The 20,798-nt window shown below is 55.0% G+C and overlaps 1 protein-coding gene across 1 annotated transcript in view; it reads right to left on the bottom strand.

Annotated features, from left to right (window-relative positions):
* TTYH2 (tweety family member 2) overlaps positions 1–20,798 on the bottom strand; it is a 39,705-nt gene that overhangs the window by 5,411 nt on the left and 13,496 nt on the right. The window contains exons 3-13 of the mRNA XM_021710073.1: positions 17,938–18,158; positions 11,388–11,483; positions 10,750–10,822; positions 7,080–7,087; positions 6,332–6,393; positions 6,029–6,084; positions 5,420–5,512; positions 5,068–5,160; positions 1,965–2,107; positions 1,134–1,319; positions 560–638 (exon numbers count right to left, since the gene is read on the bottom strand). Coding sequence (XP_021565748.1) covers positions 560–638; positions 1,134–1,319; positions 1,965–2,107; positions 5,068–5,160; positions 5,420–5,512; positions 6,029–6,084; positions 6,332–6,393; positions 7,080–7,087; positions 10,750–10,822; positions 11,388–11,483; positions 17,938–18,137 — 1,089 coding nt within the window. The 5' untranslated portion in view covers positions 18,138–18,158. The remainder of the gene's footprint in view (positions 1–559; positions 639–1,133; positions 1,320–1,964; positions 2,108–5,067; positions 5,161–5,419; positions 5,513–6,028; positions 6,085–6,331; positions 6,394–7,079; positions 7,088–10,749; positions 10,823–11,387; positions 11,484–17,937; positions 18,159–20,798) is intronic.

The raw sequence follows: 20,798 nt of genomic DNA, 5'->3' as shown, positions 1-20,798 counted from the left end.
CCAGTCTGGGTGACAGGGTGAGATTCCAACTCAAAAAAAAAAAAAAAGAAAACGTCACTGTAAACAATCTCTCCTTATAAGGCATATGCAAACCTTTATAGGGGCTAAACAAGGTTCTTGCCAGTCTTACAGTCCAGGGTTTCTTAAGGGCCTGGGAGCCATTTCTTAGAAATGTAAACATCAGGGAAGATGGCACCTCATCTCCTTCTCGGGGTAGTTCACTCAGGGACCTGGCTCCCTGCTGTACCTCTCTGATTGTCACAGAAATAGAAGTTTTATTTTAACAGGGATGACCACCTCAATTAGCAGGCGGGCAGGATGGACAAATGGTGCCGGCGAGTTTTCTTTCCTGAGGACAGGTGTGCAGTGGGGTGTGTCCTGTGTCTGCCAGGTGAGATTTCTTTCTCCTTAGGGCGCTGCCTGTGATACCCAGGACAGTCCGGTTTAATGCTTACTCAGTAACAAAGCTGTTGTGTCCCCCCCTTTCTACCTCTGCGGAGAGCATTCACTAGTTGGCAGGTTTTATCTTTGAGTATTTCCCCCGCAAGGGTGGGATTACCGTGGGTGGGGGGGAGCCCCTCCCGATGAGTGGCACGTTCTCGTAGCGTGGGTTCCCGCCGAAGAGCACAGCTTGGTTCCTGTGGGATGGAGAGGAGAGTTGAAGGAATTGTGTGTGTGTGTGCACGCCCATGCGTGTGTGCATGTGTGGCAGGTGTGTGCACACTGGAGATTTCTACGGGAGGGCCCGTGGGCTTGCACAGGGTAGCAGGGAGGGGGGATAGAGAGAGATCACAGAGTGCGGGTGGGGCGATTCGGCCAAGAACACTCTGGGAGGTCCAGGGACAAGCGGCCAATGAGCAACGAGTGCCGGGAGCGGCGTGGCCTGGACAAATGCAGCTTCTCAGGCCTGGGACCCGTCCTGTGGGCTGCGGCAAAAGGCTGCTGCCTGCGGCAAAAGGCTGCTGCCTGGCATCTGCACGGGTGGGTGTGAGGGGTGGCCAGATGTGTTCCCTCCCCCACCTGGCTCTGTGGACGCTAGCATGCTGTCCGCAGACCCCACTCCCCACGAGGGCTGGGGGAGCCGTGCTGCCCAGGATGGATGCTTTGGGGGTCCTGGGGAGCCCCCGCCATACATGTACTCGGAGACAGGGGCATTGGAGATGGTCTGGGCCGGAGGCTGCAGGCTGGTCTGGCTGCCCAGGCCGCTGCTGTAGCTGCAGAAGCTGTGAAGTTGTCCCCTTGGGGGGTTGTGGACTGCAATGCGCCGGGCTTGGGGGTTAAAGGGGTCATCGTCATCGATGTCATCATAGTCTCTGTTTCTAGAACGACAGGTAAAACATGCCAGCTGTGAGGGTGAGGGAGGCCTGGGGCAGCCGGGTTCTGTCCTGCTTTCCCATCTTTTCTCCCAGGGCACGCATCTCCTTGGGATTCCTCTAAAACATGGTCCTGGGCCTGCCTCCCACAGATCACTCTGCCCCATTCTCAACTTCATGTCCACCTCCTCCAGGCAGCCCACCATGCTGTGTGCACACGGGTCTGCCCTACCCTGCTTCCTCTTGCCTAACCTATTCATGGGGTGCCTGGACACCACTTCTCCCTGTCTAGCTCTTCAAAAAGCCTGTATGCTCTTTGATAACAGTGACATGATTTATCTTTATCTTTCTTGGTGTTCCCCGGGACACCCTTCCCAGCACCAGAACCTCCCCCTCATCCCATGTTGCAATGTCCTGCTGAAGAAGAGAAAAGCAAGGGATGCCGGGCTGTGGTGGGGGGCTGTCACCACCGTCAGCCCCTGAACCTCCTTTTGGGGTCTGCCTGGACTCTGGAGGAAGCTTGGTAGAAATCCAGCCAGCCTACTGGGGCTGAATGTCCAGGCCCTCTGTTTCCCTTCTGGGCTCAGTCAGAGCAGAGCTTCCCATCCGCTCCCCCAGAAGTCCCCCAAGCCCCCCTTACTGGGAGCCCACCTGGTGGTAAAGTGCTTCCAGGCCCGCGGCCCCGCACAGATCATGATGGAGAAGGTGAGGGCGGCCAGGAGAGAGAAGAGGCCAAGGTACAGCAGGCCCTCGAGGCCGTCGTAGCAGATGCCAGTGAGGGCGTCCAGGTAGTCCTGGAGGGGGAGGAGGGGGTATGCAGCTGGAGAAGGGAGGCGCAAAGTCTGGGGGCTGAGCTCTTCTCCGGAAGCCCCTCCCCCCTAGCCCGGACCGGGGTTCTCCTGGCTGTTCCCCAGTCCCAAGTGCCTTGTACCACCACGAAGGGGCCACATTCTGGGGCCCAACACATGGGGCTTCTTGGAGTCACTCTGCAAACATCTGCTGAGTCAGGCACTGGAGGGCTGGCTCTGAACAAGACAGCAGGTTGCAGGGTGGGGGGAGCCAGAGGTGGAGCATTGGAGCTGAGGCCAGGATGGCAAGAAGGAGCACACCTTGAGAAGAGGGGCAAAGGGACAAGCTTGGGATGAAAGAGAAGACAGGCCAGCAGCAGGTGGGGTCAGGGGGGCAAGATCATGCTGAGCCTTGCAGGCAGGTGATGAGTCTGGACTTTACCATAAGGGGATGGAAGACATAGGAGGATTAGGGAATGGAAGGGATGTGATCGGACTCATTTTTATTTTGTGTCAGGGTCTTACTCTGATGCCCAGGCTGGAGTGTAGTGGCATGATCACAGCTCATCACAGCCTCGACCTCCCGGGTGCAGGAGATCGACCCTTCTGCCTCAGCCTCCCGAGTAGCTGGGATTACACGCACACATCACCATGCCCAACTAGTTTTTTTTTTTTTTTTGCTTTTCTGTAGAGCTCATGTGAGGTCTTGCTACATAGCCCTGGCTGGCCTTGAACTCCTGGGCTCAAGCAATCCTCCCTCCTCCACTCTCCAGAAGTGCTGGGATTACAGGTGTGGGTCACCACAACAAGTCCCGACTCATTTTTATTTTATTTTTTTGCGCTTTAGTCTCATTCCGTCACCCAGGCTGGAGTACAGTGGCACACTCACAGCCAGCCCGGTGTCAACCCGCTGGGCTCCGGCGATCCTCCCGCCTCAGCCTTCCAAGTAGCCGGAACTACAGGCATGTACTACCACACCTGGCTAATTTTTTATTTATGGTAGAGATGAAGTCTTGCCAAGTTGCCTGGGCTGGTCTCGAACCCACAGGCTCAGGCAACCCACTTGCCTTGGCCTCCCAAAGTGCTGGGATGACAGGCTGAGCCTCCAAGCCCAGCCCTGACTCATTTTATAAAGGACTGCTCTGGCTGCTAAGCGTGAAAGGTCATGAGTAGTAAGGGGGGCAAGCGAAAGTTGGGGGAAGCCACCATGTCCCAGAGGAGCAGGACTGGACCATGGTGGAAGCCACAGAGAGAGAAACGGATGCATTTAGGACACAGCTGCTAGGACTGGTTGAGGGGTTCGGTATGGGGGGCGGTGGGGAGAGGGAGACAGGATACAAGGGTCGCTTCCATGCTCTTGGCACTGAAGTCAGACTCTAGGACCCCAAACCCAAGTCCTTGACTTGCCATCTCTACTCTACAGTGAGCTACTCTGTAGCTATAGCTACATGCACACACACACATGAAAAACTGGAATTATCTTTTGGAGGATGGTCTCTTGTAGTACAGGCTTCCCCCACTAGGTAAGTGTTCTAGGAACCCGTCGGCATCAGTGTACCAGCTAGCATTGTTGTGAGAGGCTGCGTTCAGCTTTGGTGAATTTTTCGGAGATTCTTTCAACACGTCTGCCCATTTCATGATGGGGATTTACCAGTGCACCTGCCCACATCATGCTGAGCATTCAGCAGTTTTTGACCCCAAACAGCATGAGCCCTGTGGTCCACCCTCCCTATTCAAAGTCCTCAAAAGGAAGCATTTTGCCAATGTGGAAGAGGCGAAACAAAAAAATGACAGAAGCACTAAGAGGTGTCAAAATTGCCGAGTTCAAAAATTGTTTTGAGCAGTGGAAAAGTGTCTTGATCTTGACAGGTGTATTGCATCAAACAGAGAGTACTCTGAAGGTGACTGAAGTTTAGACCTGTAAGAATAAAGACACAATTTTTTGGCTGGGTGTGGTGGCTCATGCCTGTAATCCCAGCACTTTGGGAGGTGGAGATGACAGGACTGCCTGAGCCCAGGGGTTCAAGACCAGCCCGGGCAACTTGGCAGGACCATATCTCAACAAATAAAAACAAAAAAAGAATTAGCCAGAGGTGGCGGTGCATGCCTGTGGTTCCACTTACTTGGAAGTCTGAGGCAGAGGGGTTGCCTGAGCCCAGCAGGTCGAGGCTGTGGTGGCCATGAGTGTACCACTGCACTCCAGCCTGGGCAACAGAGTGAGACTCCAACTTGAGAAAAGGAAAAAAACCCCCCAAAAACCTACAACTTTTTATAAATAAATTCCGGGTTTTTTTGGGTCTCCCTTGTGTATGTATATATATATCTCTATTTATCCATCCATTCACACACAGTTATGTATAGTTTTCTACAAAATTTCCCCTAAAATAACACTTATTTCACAGTATAACTGTGAGGACCCAAAGTCATCTTAAATATAAAGTGCACAGACCAGGGCCAAGCATGGAACTGACATTATTGCGACTTTCTGCACTAAATTATGGGACACGAAAGCTGTCAACATATATTGGTTCACTGAGTGGGGGTGGGGAGTGGCTCATATGCTCCCAATGTGTTCCCTGCATCGCTGTGTCTGTCTGATACTACTTGTTACTGGAAAGATGACTCTGATAAAGAGCCTGAGATATCCACTTGCAACCCCGGGAGACAGATGGGTTGACCAGATGGCTGGGAGTCTGGACAATGGAACAGCCTCCCTCATATTGCTTTGGGTGCCGCAAGGGTTCAGAGCTAACCTGACCCACCCCTCCTATCCCTGACCCCTGGTCCCTTTTACTGGGTTTGCCTCAGCCACAGGAGAGAAACCAGGCACTTTCTCCCTTTTCCGTTCCCAGGCCTGAAGGGAGCCTAGGCTCGCTCTCTCCTCAACCCCTACTGGCTTCTCCAGGAAGAGGGGCCTGCCGGGGGGCCCGCACACCCTCCATGTGGCCCCAGGGCCACCCGAGCACCTTGTGTAGCCCTCGGCAGTCCAGCATGGCCGTCAGCTGGTGCAGGCTGGACTCCGACGAGTTCAACAGCAGCTGGATTCCAAGCAGATCTTTCTGAAGCAGGAAGAGAGAGAGAGAAAGAGGCAGGGAACAAGCTGTGGGGAGAGAGCAGGTGGATCAAACCGCAAACAGTAGCTGTGCAAAGGGGCCTTGAAGCCAAGGCCAGGCCATGGGGTGGGAATCCAGAGCCAGCAGCAAGCTCAGCACGGCCTGGCCCTGGGGCTGAATGGAGGTGTGGGAGGCGAGAGGGCTGCTGGGTTCATCTGGGGCACCCCTCTTCCAGCACGAGTGCCGTGGGAGGCGGCCGCCTTACCTCTGCGGTGGCGAAGAGGGGCACGGCGAACTGCAGCAGCCCCGCGACCTGGATCTGCATGGTGCTCAGTGAGCGCTGGAAGATGGTCAGCGTCTGGGCCAGGAAAGACAACCCGCAGTGAGACCCGACCTCCCAGGAGCCCCTGACGACCAAGGGGCCTGTGGGCCTGTCTCCCTAACCCTCCCAACTGTCTGCAGCGGCCCAGACAAGTCCCTGATGACGGCCCTCGGGCACGCAATAAGTGTCCCCTGTCTCTCCGGCTTCTTGAGGGCTACACAGTCCTTGTACTGCTGGCTGCTCGTCTGTGCGGCCCTCGGACCAGCAGCGCCAGCCTCACCTGGGAGCTTTTGAGAAACGCACAGTCCCAGACCCACCCTGAAACTCCTGCACAACACCTGCATAGGAATTGGCTCCCCAGCGAGGTGCACACATGTTAACATGTGCAGACCACCACCTAGAGCATGCTGACTGAGAGCACGGCCCCCTTGGGAGAAGGAGCCGAGGGGAAGACCACGGAAGGCAAGGAGGGCCAGCCACCTCCACCTTCCTGGTCAGCGGGCTGGTGGAGGGACTGAGGGCAGGGTGAGGGCACGCGTGGATGGGCCATACCTGCTGGAAGGGGCTGCTTCCACTCTGACTGCAATACAGGTAGTAGCGGGTCACCTCTGTAAGGAACGGCATGAGCTTCAGGCAGCGCACAAATAACCAGACCCTCTACGGCCAGGCTACCTTCCTGTCCCCGAGCTCCTCAAGGAGGCAGTTTCTAGGAAATGGCCCGGAGGAGCAGTTGGACCTGAAGTCCAGGGGTAAGAAGGGGTTGGGTGACTACATGCTTGCAAGAGGTAAGTCGAGGCGGTCTGGCCGGCCATACATCCAGAGTGGCTCCTACAGCAGAAGCCTGACAGGCGTTACCTTTGCTGACATGGTCCTGGGTGACGTTCAGGATGAAGGTGTCGGGAGCCACGCAGAAGTCACTGGTGCCCTGGGTTAGGGAAAGACGGGAGGGGGTGGAGGCCAGTCAGGCACCAGGACCCTGGGAGAAGCCAGGTACCTGCCAGCTTAGCCCTGCGAGCTCATTTTCAGGTGGCAATAAACAGAGTCGGGAACTAGCCTCCTGGGTTGGAACCCTGGCTCTGGCCCTTCCTAGCTGCTCCTTGGACGAGTTACTTATTCTTTCTGTGTCTCAGGTGTCTCATCTGTAACATGGAGATCACAGTGCTATTTACCTCATGAATCAATGTCCATTAAGTGTTCAGAAAGGTGACTGGGGCATATAGCATGTGAACCATTACTCTCACCTAAGTGCCTCTTCTGGGACAGGCCTCGGGGACTGGCAAGTCTGGGCCTGGGAAGGGACAGGCTGTATGCAGGGAGTTCTTTGCACCACAGCCTCATCTGCTCATCTCTTTTACTTTTTGTCTTGTTCTTTTATTTTTGGTCTCGCTATCTCACTCTGGCGGTCAGTCTATGAGGGCTGCCCTGGCTCTCTTTCTAAAGAACAGTGAGCGTTGAATCCACCAGTAAGCCTTTGTCTTGGACGGGTCGGGGAACCCGGACGTCAGGGATCACGGGTCCCATGGGACCAGGCACAGGTCCTGGGAGGGATGGCAGCAAAGGCGCCATCCTGAGCCAGGAGTACCCCAGATCCGGCCTGGTGCACCCTGGGGCCTGGGTCAAGGAGGGCTTCCACCTTTCAGAGGGGCCAGGGTGAGCTCCAGTCCTGCAGCCTGCCCACAGGGGCTGCCCCCTCGTCGGTGCATGCTTCCTGGGCAGGGGACTTCCCTGATGGTCCTGCTCTGCCAGGGACCCGGTTCTCTTTCAGAAGTTGCTGCCTCAGGGTCTACACTAGAGCATCACTCACTCATGAGGCAGAGATTGACTGTATACTTACTGGGCACCATGCAGGGTTCTAGGCATGGATACCATGGCAAACTGTATTGTGGAATTTATGGTCTAGAAAATGTGTGCTGGCCGGGTGCAGTGGCTCATGCCAGTAATTCCAGCACTTTGGGAGGTGGAGGCAAGAGGATTGACGGAGCCCAAGGGTTTGAGACGAGCCTGGGCATCTTGGCAAGACCTTGTCTCTACAATAAATAAAAAATTAGCCGGGCGTGGTGGCGTGTGCCTGTGGTTCCAGCTACTTGGAAGGCTGAGGTAGACGCATCGCCCAAACCCAGCAGGTCGAGGCAGCAGTGGCTGTGAGTGTCACTGTACTCCAGCCTGGGAGACAGAGTGAGACTCTAACTCAAAAAAAAACAAATCTGTGCATGGGGGCTGGGGAACAACACAGCCCTCTGGAACAAGCTTCCCCAGAGCCCCCTGTGTGTACACACACGCACACACTCAGGATCCCAGGAGAACGACTTGGCATACAAACCACCAGCATCCGTCCTAAATCAGCCTGGTCTATTACCATCAGTCAGAGCCAACAGGCCCAGGGTGCACTCCCATCTCCCAGAGGAAGCACGAGGGAGAGGGCAGCCAGGCCTGAGGGGGGCATGGGGAAGCCTTGGGAGAAACAAAGAGTGAGGCCACCATCTTGGTCCGGGTCACCCCTAAGATGCTTGGGATCTAAGAAGGGAGATGGATGGGAGGCCCCATCCAAGATTCTCGCGGTGACGTGGCCTTCCTGTCTTCCTACCTTCTTTTCCGAGGCCAGGCCTGCTCCTTAGACCCCTTGGTCATTCCTGAACCTGTATCTCCTGAGACAGGTGTGTTAGAATAGTTTAAGGCGTGGGGTGCAATGGAAGCCACTCTCCTCTTAATTCTACAAGCACCTGTATGTGTGTACAGCGTTTGTGTGTGTGTGTGCACGTGCATGCGTGTGTGCTCCTGGCTTTGCATGTACGCCACTCACGAAATGGGGTTGGAGGCGGGGAGAAGGGAAAGAGGCATTGAGCACAGCTGGGGCATCGGGAGAGGTTGCCCAGCGCCCAACCCAGTTGATGGCTGAGCCTGCAGGCAGTTCTGAGAACAGAGGCGACCGTCTGGCCACCCCTCTGCCCCGTGACCCTCACATGACGATGATAAATGTGCAGGAAGCCAGCGGTGGCCACGGTTTATTGCACATTTTCTATGTGTCTCCCAAGGATCAACCCATTCACCCTCTCCTGTCCACTGCTCTTTGTGGCAAGTCCTCTTATATACTTCCAGAGGAAGAAACTGAGGCACGAGGAACTTCAGTAACTCTCCCACGGCTGGAAGGGCTGAGGGGGAGATGTGGGCCCAGGTCGGGGGCCCAAAAGGCCACCCGCCTACCCTCTGGTTCAGGGGAGCAGGCCTGGATTCCCCTGGAGTGCTCTGTCCATGGTGCTCCGTGGCCAAAGTACCTGTAACCACCCTTCCCTCCACCCACTTCTCCCTTCCTTCTTCCTGGCGCTTCCTTTCCTCTCTGCCCCCACCACAGGCCCCCATGGCTCACGCCGCTGGCCACACGGGGTGGACACAGCTCAGCTCCCCCAGGCGTCTGCTCTCCTCTCTCTGCACTGCCTGGAGCAGATCCCAGGAGCAGCGCTCTGTCCTCACAGAGGTCCTATCTGGGGACAGGAAAGGGCAGGGAGGGAGCGGAGGCCGTGCGTGCCAGGCCTCGGCCCCACGGCTGTCAAAACAGGCCTCCGAGAGCAGGGTGGCATTGGGAGGCCACACAAAAGCTTCCCACAACAACCCCTTGACAGCCGGCACCCTCCCCACCCCTCCTGGCTCCTCCTCGCCCGCTCCCTATTAGAATGCACAGCATTTCCAGCGCCATCAAAGGCCCATTCAGTTCCTGCTCACACTGCCCCTGGCTTACACAAGGCCTGACTGAAGGAATTAGGGAAATGGTTCCCCGCATTCCAGGGCACCCAGCTGAGAGATTAAATCGCCTCTGGTCAAGAGGAGGAGGCCTGGCTGGGAGGGGCTTCCCCTCATGAGGCAGCTGGCCTGGGCAAGCTGGAAGCCACCGCCGCCTCCAGAAGGCAGCAGCTGCCCAGGGAGCGCGACTGGGCCGGGAAGGCTCCATGCAAGGCTCCCCTGGGCTGGCGCCTGGCCACAGAGGCGAGGCTACCAGCCAGGCAGCTGCGTCCGTCGCTCTGGCCACGGCGGCACTGTTGATGGCCGTCCCAGCGCCTGATGCCACCGGGATGCTGCTGAGCGTGACCCAGGCCCTCCTACCATGCCCCTTTCTCTACCCGTCCTTGGTCCCTGGCCGCTGCATGGGGGAGGGGCAAAGACAGGAGCCGCCTCCCTTTGCACAAGCCTCTGCCAAGCGCTGTGGAGCCAACCGGCGCCAGGGTCCATTTATTCTTATGGCATCATGGAGGCCAAGCGCCCATGCCCAGAGCTACCAGCCAGCCCCCTGGGGCACTGGGCAAGGTGTGTGTTTGGTTAGGGGGCTTCTGGCACCAGGCCCCGCCTTTCCTCCCCAGGCCGCTAGGGCAGAACAGATTCAGATCACAAGGTTAGTTTTGTGGCCCTTGAACCAGGTAAATGGTGACCTTCTCTATCATACGGGTACTAACACACACACACGCACACGCACACGCGCAGTGTCCACCTCCACCCTACCAAGTCCTGGGGTTACTAACACACGCACACGCACACGCGCAGTGTCCACCTCCACCCTACCGAGTCCTGGGGTTACTAACACACACACACACACACACACGCACACGCACAGTGTCCACCTCCACCCTACCGAGTCCTGGGGTTGCAGTGATCTGCTCTGCCCACAAGTCTTATTTTCAATGACTGGGACTTTCTCAGCAGCAAACGTCACGCCCTCCTGGCTTTTGCATGCCTAGATATCGTGTGCCATCAAGTGTCACCCAGCAAACACATTCCTTCAGCTGGACGAAATGAACAGCCTCACACACTGCTTAGCACCAGGCCTGTTAAAGACCACCTGTATCCACATAGAAAGCCCTTCCTCCTTTTTTTCTTAAACCATTTTGAGGCACCATGTCCAGGAAGAGACACCTTGCGCGCTTGAGACTGTGAGTTCAAGGGCGACGGGGAGGAGGCCGGCCAGACCCACCTTCTACAGTCCTGGTGCCTGGGGAGCTGGCAGACTGTGCTTGACGGAGAGTCCCTCCAGCCAGAAGTTCAGACCCACCTGTGCCCCCCGGGCCCTGTCAGATCTTCATACCCAGAGGAGCCACCTGGCCACCCACGCGGGCCTTTATGAGCAGTGGTGTCTTATCTCGGCTTTGATGACCCGGGTCCCCTGTTAGGAGGTTCTGCGATTCTAGGTTAGGGACTGTGACCGGACGCTGGCCCTGCCTGGGGGCTCTACACAGGATACATCACCAACCCGCTGTCCCGGCCAGACCCTCCCAGCCCCACCAACTCACCACTGCCGCAGCGGCGTCGGCGGCCAGGGAAGCCCAGCTGAGAACCAGGCTCAGCACCCCACAGCACAGCATCCTAGGAGAGAGGTGGGCACCAGGGAGTTCCGGGCAGAGGTTGGCAGGGGCCCCCTGCGATGGCTGTCACCCCACCAACCTCCACTGCCCTTCCTCCCAGCCACCATCCTGCTCCTCTGGCCCCAGGGCCCTGGCAGCAGCTCCGAAGGCATCCATCTCTGCCCTGACATGGGCCTTGCCAGTTGTCGGGAGAGGGCTGTGGAGCCCGATCCCTGTAGCCCAGGTCTAAGGAGACACAGGTGTGAGAACAGCTGAGGAGGCGTTGGCTGGAGGCGTCGGCTGGAGGTGGCAAGAGGTCCCAAGGCTTGGGCCCATGTTCCTTCAGCTGCTCAGAGTCCAGAGAAGGAGAGCCCAGTGTTTGCCTGGTGACCAGACGGTTGGTCGGTGGCTGCTGTGTCCCCTTAGCTGGGTGCTAGGTGGGGGCTTTGGGCAGCTTGGCCGTTGCCCTCTCCCCCTACTCTGGGCCTGTCCGGGCCTTTGGGCCTTTGGGTCCAGAGGCCTTTGTCTCTCTGACGGTGGCACCCTGCCCAGCACTCTGTCCCAGACCCACGGGCAGGGCTACTCACGAGGCCAGGAGACATTTGGAGCGCTTGGCCAGTCCCAGGCAGGCGATGAGGCAGATGACCAGGTCCAGGATGAAGATCAGGAGGTAGGATAGCCACCTGGGTGGAGGGCAGGGATGGTCAGAGGCAGCAGGGCAGAATTCCCCATCTGCTGCCCACGCGGGAGGCCTGCACGGCAGCGGCAGCCCCCAGGCCCTCTTGACCCTTCATAACAAGCAGTCCAGAGCTAGGAGGCACCCAGCATACAGGAGCTGCAGAGACTCAAGGCCTCACCCCCACTGCTGCCTGGATAAACTGTCACCTTCCCACCTTGGCCTTAACCCCCAGGCAGAGTGTCTAAACTAGTACTTTGCATCAGAACTTTCCACGGTGAAGGAACTATTCTAAATCTGTGTTGTTCACTGCTCGCTGGTGGGTTCTGAGAACTTGAAACGTGGTTTGTGCAACTGAAGAAGTGAGTTTTTTGTGTTGTTTTTTTTTTTTTAGTTGGAGTCTCACTCTGTCACCCAGTCTGGAGTACAGTGGCATACTCACGGCCACCGCAGCCTCGACCTGCTGGGCTCAGGAGATCCTTTCACCTCAGCCTTCCAAGTAGCTGGAACTACAGGTGCACACTACCACACCTGGTCAATTTTTTGATTTTTATATTGTGGAGCTGAGGTCTCGACAAGTTGCCAAGACACCTGGGCTCAGGCAGTCCTCTCACCTCCGCCTCCCAAAGTGCTGCGATTACAGGTGTAAGCCATTGCACCTGGCCTGTTTTTTTTTTAAATAAACAGAGACAGAGTCTTACTATGTTGCCCAGGCTGGTCTCGAACTCCTGGACTCAAGCAATCCTCCTGCCTCGGCCTCCCAAAGCGCTGGGATTACAGATGTAAGCCATCAAGCCCAGCAGGAAATGAGTATTGGGCTTTATTTAATTTTAATTAATTTAAATGTTAATAGTCGCACATGGCTACCCCCCCCATCAGGGCAGCTCTGAGGTGTCTCTCTGTAGCCTCCCTGCAGTCTCCTTGGACCTGCCTCTTTTGCTTCTAAAACTCAGACATCATCAGACCAGCCAAGGCCAGACATTGATAGCCACAGATCTAAGACAGCCCCTGAGATGCCGGTTTCTTGGATGAACGCTCAGCCTGGCTCCCCAGGCCTCCCATCTTGGCCACTGACTGTGACATTTGGGTTCACTGCAGTCAACATTGATGCCAGGCAGTGAGCATAGCGCCAGGGATGCCCAATGAGCAGACTGGTCCCGGATCATCGGAGTCAGGGTGGGGCTGGGGAGCCAAGCTCAGGACACCCACAGACCTCCAGGCCTCCTAGCCCCTCACTGCTGGGGCCTTTGTGCCTCAAGGGCTGCGCTGATGGGGAAAGGTAGTCACATCTCCGCTGGGAGACTCTGGCAAGCCACTTCTCCGCTTTGGTTTTTTTTTTTTTTTTTTTTTGAGTTGGAGTCTCACTCTATTGCCCAGACTGGAATGCAGTGGCCGCTCCCGGCCACCGCAGCCCTTGACCTGCTGGGCTCTGGCGATCCTTCCGCCTCAGCCTTCCAAGTAGCTGGAACTACAGGCGCGCGCTACCACGCCCGGTTAATTTGATTTATTGTAGAGATGAGGTCTCGCCAAGTTGCCCAGGCGGGTCTCGAACCCACGGGCTCAGGCAATCCACTCACCTCAGCCTCCCAAGGCATGGGTTTACAGGCTGAGCCACTGAGCCCGGCTCACTTCTCCACTTCGAACCTCAGTTTTTGCCTCCATAAAGGAAGCTGGAACCCCTCATGCCACAGGGCAGGAGTAAGGATTAAGTGCCTGCTGAATGCAAAGGGTAACCAGGTGAGGCACCGGGGACTTTGAAGCCCTGCCCTCCTGTTTCTCCAGAGCACAGGTGAAGAATCCAGGCGCCTTACCCAAGGGCACTGATGGGACCCCAAGGTGGCCTCATAAGACAGCACCAGGCTGGGCTCGGTGGCTCAGCCTGTCATCCCAGCACTTTGGGAGGCTGAGGTGAGTGGATTGCCTGAGCCTGCGGGCTCAAGACCTGCCTGGGCAAGACCTCGTCTCTACAATAAAACAAAAATTAGCTGGGTGTGGTAGCACGCGCCTGTAGTTCCGGCTACTGAGGCAGAAGGATTGCAGGAGCCCAGGTCGAGGCTGTGGCGGCCAGAAGCATGCCACTGCACTCCAGGCTGGGCGAAAGAGTGAGACTCCAACTCAAAAAAAAAAAAAAAAAAAAAAAAAAAAAAGACAGCATCAGGCTCCCTAGACAGCTGTACCCATTTACCCTGTGCTGGGGACTAATCTGAGCAATGCGAAAGTGGGAGTGGAAGACAGAGGACAGAGGAGGGAAGAGCAGAGACAGGGGACTTCTCTCCATCCCCTGAGAGGAGTCTTTGGATCATTGTTTCTCCTGATGCGAGAGCCAAACGAATGTGCTGACCTCTCCTACCCAGCAGTGGTTTTCTGCTTCACTGACACCATAGAGCGCGCAAGAAGGCCTTTGAAGTGTGGGCACGGAGGGTGTAGAGCTGCAGAAAGTGGCAGAGAGGCTCTGAGGGGGAGAGGGAGCAGGCTGGAGGCTCTGGTAGCCTTTGTGAATCAAGGCTGAAGTCCAGAAGAAGGAGCTTAATTGAAATCCTTGACCCCTGTGCAGCACGATTCACAATTGCAAAGATGTGGAATCAACCTGCATGCCCATCAACCAATCACTGGATAAGGAAAACGTGGCATATTTACGCCATGGAATACTACTCAGCCATCAGAAAAAAGGAAATAATGTCTTTGGCAGCAACTTGGATGGAATTCCTAAGCGAACTCGGGAACAGAAAACCAAACACCGTATGTTCTCACTTAGAAGTGGAAGCTAAGCCGGGCTCAGTGGCTCAGTCTGTAATCCTGTGCTTTGGGAGGCTGAGGTGAGTGGACTGCCTGAGCCCGCGGGTTCAAGACCCGCCTGGGCAACTTGGCAGGACCTCATCTCTACAGTAAATCAAAAAATTAGCCAGGAGTGGTAGTGCACGCCTGTAGTTCCAGCTACTTGGAAGGCTGAGGCAGAAGGATCGCTGGAGCCCAGTAGGTTGAGGCTGCGGTGGCCGGGAGCGACAGAGTGAGACTCCAACTCAAAAAAAAAATAAATAAAGAAGTGGAAGCTAAACTAAGGAGAAAAAATGGTTTCATGGACACTGGAGACTCAGAAGGGGGAGGGGGAAGGGGTGGAGGGACAAAAAAATCACCTATGGGGGTACAATGTGTTCAGGTGGGGGTGGTAGGTACACTTAAAGCCCGGACCAAAAACTATTTGTATCCCCCAAAGCTGCTGGGATTTCTAAAAAGGAAAAAAAAAATATCCTCAACTCTTACACAGCACAGGGGGCAGCCCACCGTAGGTTTCTGGGGTTCCCAGCAATTGAGTCAGACTTTGCGGAACAAACAGAGCCTGCCCCCGCTTGCTGGAAGCCCCCAAGAAGCCAGCTTTCTCAGACTCACAGCTGGAAGGGGCATTGGGAAACATCTAGTGTTGGGATTCCATTCTGTAGATTGAAAAACCGAGGGCTCTCAGCCTGGGCAAGACCTCGTCTCTACAAAAAATAAAAACATTGGCCGGCGTGGTAGCTCATGCCTGTAATCCCAGCACTTTGGGAGGCGGAGGCAAGAGGACTGCCTGAGCCCTGGGGTTTGAGACTGGGCAACTTGGTGAGACCTGGTCTCTACAATAAATAGAAAATTAGCTGGGTGTGGTGATGTGCATCTGTAGTTCCAGTTACTTGGAAGGCTGAGGAGGAAGGATGGCCTGAGCCCAGCAGGTCGAGGCCACAGTGGCTGTGAGCATGCCATTGCAATCCAGCCTGGGTGACAGAGTGGGACTCCAACTCAAAAAAAAAAAAAAAAAATTAACTGAGTGTGGTGGTACGTGCCTGTAGTCCCTGCTACTTGGGAGACAGAGGTGAAAGGATCGCCTGAGCCCAGGAGTTTGAGGCTGCGGTGAGTCATGATGGTGCAACTGCACTCTGGCCTAGGTAACAGGGTGTAACTAAAAACAAAACGAAACAAACAAACAAGCAAAAAAAACAAAAAACGAGGCCTGTGGGCATGGAGAGCCTGACCTAGGAATGTACACTGTCCACACCAGCCACGGTGCACCTCTCAAAATACCAGCCTCATGTTTCAAATCTGAAGATTTCTTGTTACCGCTCTCCCCTCTCAGCAGGAAATCGAGTTAGGGTTGCTTCTAACCCAGTCTCCATGGTCGTGATTCAATACATTTTCCCCACATCCACGCCTCATGTTGTAAAGGCTTCCTGGAAACAGCTCCAAGGCGGCTGTGTTTTCCCAGAGGAACCAGTGAGAACATGGGGGAAGGGGGATGGGGAAATGCATTACCCCGGAACTTAGATCTCCCAGGCCAGAGCCACTCCCTGCTCGGACTCCCTCTCCTGCCTCGTGGCTTTTTATCTCCGCCAGTACTTCTCCAGGCCTAGGAGAAAAGCTCTCGGGATATTCACAAGGCTGGACGGTCATGATCAAGACCCATCCGAAAGCCAAGGTGGAGCCCTTTGGAGGAGCCGGCCCTGTGGCTGGCTCCTTCCAGCAGCTTGGGTGGGAGGAACCCGCAAACAGATGGGCGGAACATTTACAATTTTCAGGAGCTGCAGGTGCCAACCCTGGACTAGATCTTTCTGCCTCAACCTAAATGAGGGGTGGGGAGTTAGGGGCTGGGGATCACAGGTGACCCTATCGGTCACCCACACGGAAATAGCTGTGGTGCCATTGCTCCATTTCCCCCCCATTTTATTTTATTTTGATTAATTAATTAATTAATTTTGAGTGGGAGTCTCACTCTGTTGCCCAGCCTGGAGTGCAGTGGCACAATCAAGGCTTGCTGCAGCCTTGACTTCTAGGCTTAGGTGATCCTCCCGCCTCAGCCTCCCGAGTCGCTGGGACTACCAACATGCATCAACACACCTGGCTCCTTTCTGGATTTTTTTTGTAGAGACAAGGTCTTGCTCTGTTGCCTACGCTGGTCTCGAACTTCCAGACTCAAGCAATCCTCTTGCTTTAGTCTCCCAAAGCGCTGGCATTATATGTGTGAGCCACCGTGCCTGGTCTTCTTCCCCATTTTAAATGAAATTGTCTTAACAATTAAGTCCCCTTTGATGTAAGTTCTGACTTATTTCATCAGTGTCATTATCAACATGCCCACGTGAGGCCCTTACCAGTTGTAGGCTAGGTGCACTGAGAGAAAAGGGCAAGACCAACACGACACCCGTACCACACCCCTGCCCCGACATAAAGACTCGGAAAGCTCAGGCCGTCAACAGCCCACGTGTCACAGGGCTAACACCACTGTTCTGGGCCGTAGGCAGTCACAGGCCGTTCTTGGAGTTGTCAGTGTCTTTCAGTCCCTTGGGAGGAAGACAGCTTGTCCGTGGGCATCCACCTGGTGGGGATTTGGACCAAGGTCCCCTTCAACCCAGAGTTTCTATAATGCCGTGGAGATGCAGGAGCTGGAAAGGCTGCTGGGGACACAGAGAGGGAGCACCACCTAGAGCCAGGGACATCATGAGCTCCCTGCCCAGGGCCTGCCGTCTACTTTTGGGAAGGGGAGAGCCCCTTGGACTCAGCCCAGCAGTGACCTCCTGGGGTGGGGTTTCATGACAAAAGGGGACACGGATCCAGAGAACCAGAGTAAGTTGTGCAACGTTGGGCTAAAGGATCCAGCTTTCGTCAATGGCTTGAAAAGGAGCCAACACACTGGGGCAGGGATTGAAGAGCCGATGCTCATTTGTGCACCCCGCCCTGTGTCTCCTCCATGCCAGGCAACGGCCCTGGGAGCACGGTAACCTGCCTGTCACGAGTACCTGCTGCCACTCAGCCAGAAGCCACCCAACAGCTGAGACTGCTGCCTCCTGCCTGGCTCTCCCCAGAGACCTTTGCTAGACCCTGAACCCGGAGGGGGGGCAGCTGGTCCCTGCTTGGCTGACCTGTGTCCAGTTCCTCCACCTGGAATGGGGTCAGGGCAATGGGGAGGCAGGGGAGACATCAACAAACCCTTGAAGACTGGATGAGCAGGTATGAGTTTGTCCATCTAAGTGAGGCTGGGAGCATTGCTGGGGTGCTAGGAAGCTGCCATCAGGAAGGCTTCATGCAGCCACAAGGCCACCATCTCCCAACCCCCTGCATCCCCGTGGCTAAGTCTGTAGGTACAGGGAACTCTGCCACATAAACCCTGGGGGTCAAGGAGCCTGTAAACCACGCGGCATTTCACCCAGTACCAGTCACAGAGAATGCTGGTCCTAGAGGAACAGCCTACCGTGAGCAGGTGGCCAGGTCCAGCCTCCGGCGCTGGGATCGTGGGCACATCTGTTGCCTGACTATGAAGGGGGCTAGTCTACACATCCACCATGCAGCCCCTGCTTGCTCACAAGGTCTCCTGATTTTGGCTAATGGCTCATGAGGACTTCCTGGTGGCACTTCTCTGCCCAGGCCTCGATGTGTCAGCTTGAATGAAGGACACCAAGGCAGCCCTGTGTCCCTCTCTCTGCCTCCCAGCAGCCCCTCACCTGTAGTACTCCACGTAGCCAGTCTGGTCAGACAGCTCGGTCAGCTCTGTGGTGACCTCCCTCCACACAGGCAGTCCTGAGAGCTGGGCAATGATGTTGTCCGCCATCTGCTGCATGAACTTCAGAGTCTGAATATAATCACCACGGGCAGCAAAGATCTCGCCGAGCCGGGCCAGGTGCTGCTCTAGGTCCACCTTCATCTTCTGGGTGGTTTCAGAAACCTGGGGAGGGGCAGGGGGGGCTTTGTGAGGCCCTTGGTGGGAGAAAGCCAGGGAGGCCAAGCTCCTATTCTCTGCAGGAAACAGAAAGTAGCAGATTCTGAAGATCTCTGCAGGAAGCAGAAGGTGGCTTGCTTGGGCTTGAATGAACGCACTGGCCACCCCAGCCCTGAAGAGCTCACGTACCCTCAGCCCCAAAGGAAGGACCAGAGACAGACGACCCCACTATCCACCCAGCTCTCATGTCCCTCAAACCAGGAGACAGGTCCTGACCAGGTCTTAACCAGCACCTTCCTATGGAGACCCAGGTGGGAAAATCAACAAAATAATCCATTTTTCTTCCGTGAAGATTCTCTTAAAACTTTAAACGCCTTGGATTATAGACTCTCTTTTAGAGAAATAAAACGCTTAAACGGAAGCGTTCCTGTGTTGCTAGCTTGACCTTTTATTCCCACAAGAGGATTTGGAAACGTCTTCCAAGAGAAAGGTTTTGCTGTGCAGCAAGCCACAGCGCACCGCGTCCTGAGCGTGGGTGACAGCAGAACAATGGGGCTTTGCAAAAACAAAAACAGTGTCGATCCTGTCTCCAAAGAGTCTGGACACGAGGCAGGAGGAGGAAACCGGCGCCTTCTCTGCGTGTTCATGAACGTGTGTCCTGCCAGGTGGCCGGACAGGCCCTTGTCCCCTCACTGGGGCTGAGCAGACCCTGAAGGAAACATCTGTCTATGCAAAAGTAGAAGTGGAAGGACGACGGCCGTGATTTTCCTGGCTGGCTTTCCAAGAGCCCAGGTAGGGCTGGAACTGGGAAGAGGTTTTCCGACAGCCCAGAAGCAGGGTGCCCACAGGCCCAGGGGCACAGCCTCGTGGCCCCAAGCACGCCCTCCGAAGCCCACTGGGCCTGCATGCTGGCAGCCAGGGGAAGAAGGGTTCTGAAACCCTTGTGTGAAACCAGAGGGACAAGCCGCCGGGAGAGGGGCAGGGTGTGCTCATCTCATCCTCGGCCTGAGGCCCCCATGGGTCTGGGAGACAAAAGAGACACAGAAGAAGGGGCAGACACTTCCCACAGCGAGTGGTCAGCAGCAACGCAGACTGACACTCCTGGTGGCAAATTCCGGGCTCCCTGCATTTTAGTGACTTTGCATCAACTTGTGGCCTTTTAGATCTGCGCTGCTGCCCGGGTGTTCCTGGTTTCAGGAGGGAGAATGGCTCTCTTTGTTTCATGTTGTTTTGTTTTTTCAGTGTCAGTGGCTTGTTCCGTTTTCTGGTTCCTGCTTGATTCCTACGAGCTGGTTGAGGACTCAGAGACATCAGGATGCAGAGATACTACCCTGTATGGACTTCACAGCCTGCAGCACAGTGGAAAACCCCAAACCACATAAAAGGGCACCCAGTCACTGCAGGTCACCCTAACAAACTTTCCTGTTCCGTTTAATAAGACAAACGTACAAGTGCTGTAACCACTGATGCAAATGGCACTATTATCAAATGATAACATATGAGCAAACCCAAGAATATGTAATACTTTTATATTTCATTTTTGCTTAGTTTCCTACTGTAGCTGTATATTCTTCTAGATTATATCCAACTTCAGAGAAAAGGGCTGTTAAAAATGATCTGTAAGCCGGGCACAGTGGCTGACACCTGTAATCCTGGCACTTTGGGAGGTGGAGGCAAGGGGATTACCTGAGCCCATGGGTTCAAGGCCAGCCTGGGCAACATGGCAAGACCTCAATTCTACACTAAATGGAAAAATTAGCAGGGCGTGGTGGCACATGCCTGTAGTTCCAGCTACTTGGGAGGCTGAAGTGGAAGGATTGCCTGAACCTAGCAGGTGGAGGCTGCAGTGGTCGGCTGCACTCCAGCCTGGGCAACGGAGTGAGACTCTGACTCAAAAAAAAAAAAAAGAATCTGTAAAATTTTTCTGTAAGACCATTTGGTTCTCCTTCCACAGTTTGACATTTTGAACTTCTCTGTTTCTTCTTTTTAAACATTTTTAGGCTGGGTGTGGTGGCTCCTGCCTGCAATCCCAGCACTTTGAGAAGCTGAGGCGGCAGAATTGCTTGCCCTAGGAGTTTAAGACCAGCCCGGGTAACACAGCAAGACACTGTCTCCATAAAAAGTAAAAAGACATTAGCTGAGCATGGTGGCACATAGCTGTAGTCTCAGCTACTCAGGAGGCTGAGGTGGGAGGTTCACTTGAACGCACGAGTTTGAGGCTGCAGTGAGCTGTGATTGCACCACTGCACTCCAGCCTGGGCAACAGAGCAAGACACTGTCTCAAAAAAAAAAGTTATTTCTAAAATTAAAAAATATGTATATGTATCAGACAGGTAGTGATGTCATAACAAGGTTGGAGGGAGGTACATCTCACATACAAGCATGAAAACCCAATCATGATTAGGCACTACAAAATATCTAACTTCTTCGTTTCTTAAACACTTCCTTGGGAAAAAAACAAAAAACAATAATCCATCAGGCTCTCTTTCTTCCCGATGTCTTTCTGGAAACAAAGCAAAATTTAAAAAAATTAAGAATTACAACGGCTGGGCTCTGTGGCTCAGCCTGTAATCCCAGCATTTTGGGAGGCTGAGGTGAGTGGATTGCCTGAGCCTGCGGGTTCGAGACCCACCTGGGCAACTTGGC

This window comes from Carlito syrichta, unplaced genomic scaffold (genome assembly GCF_000164805.1).
Source record: "Carlito syrichta isolate Samal-C Ts95f unplaced genomic scaffold, Tarsius_syrichta-2.0.1 Scaffold288006, whole genome shotgun sequence".
NCBI lineage: Eukaryota > Metazoa > Chordata > Mammalia > Primates > Tarsiidae > Carlito > Carlito syrichta.
This window is presented reverse-complemented; position numbering and strand designations above follow the sequence as displayed.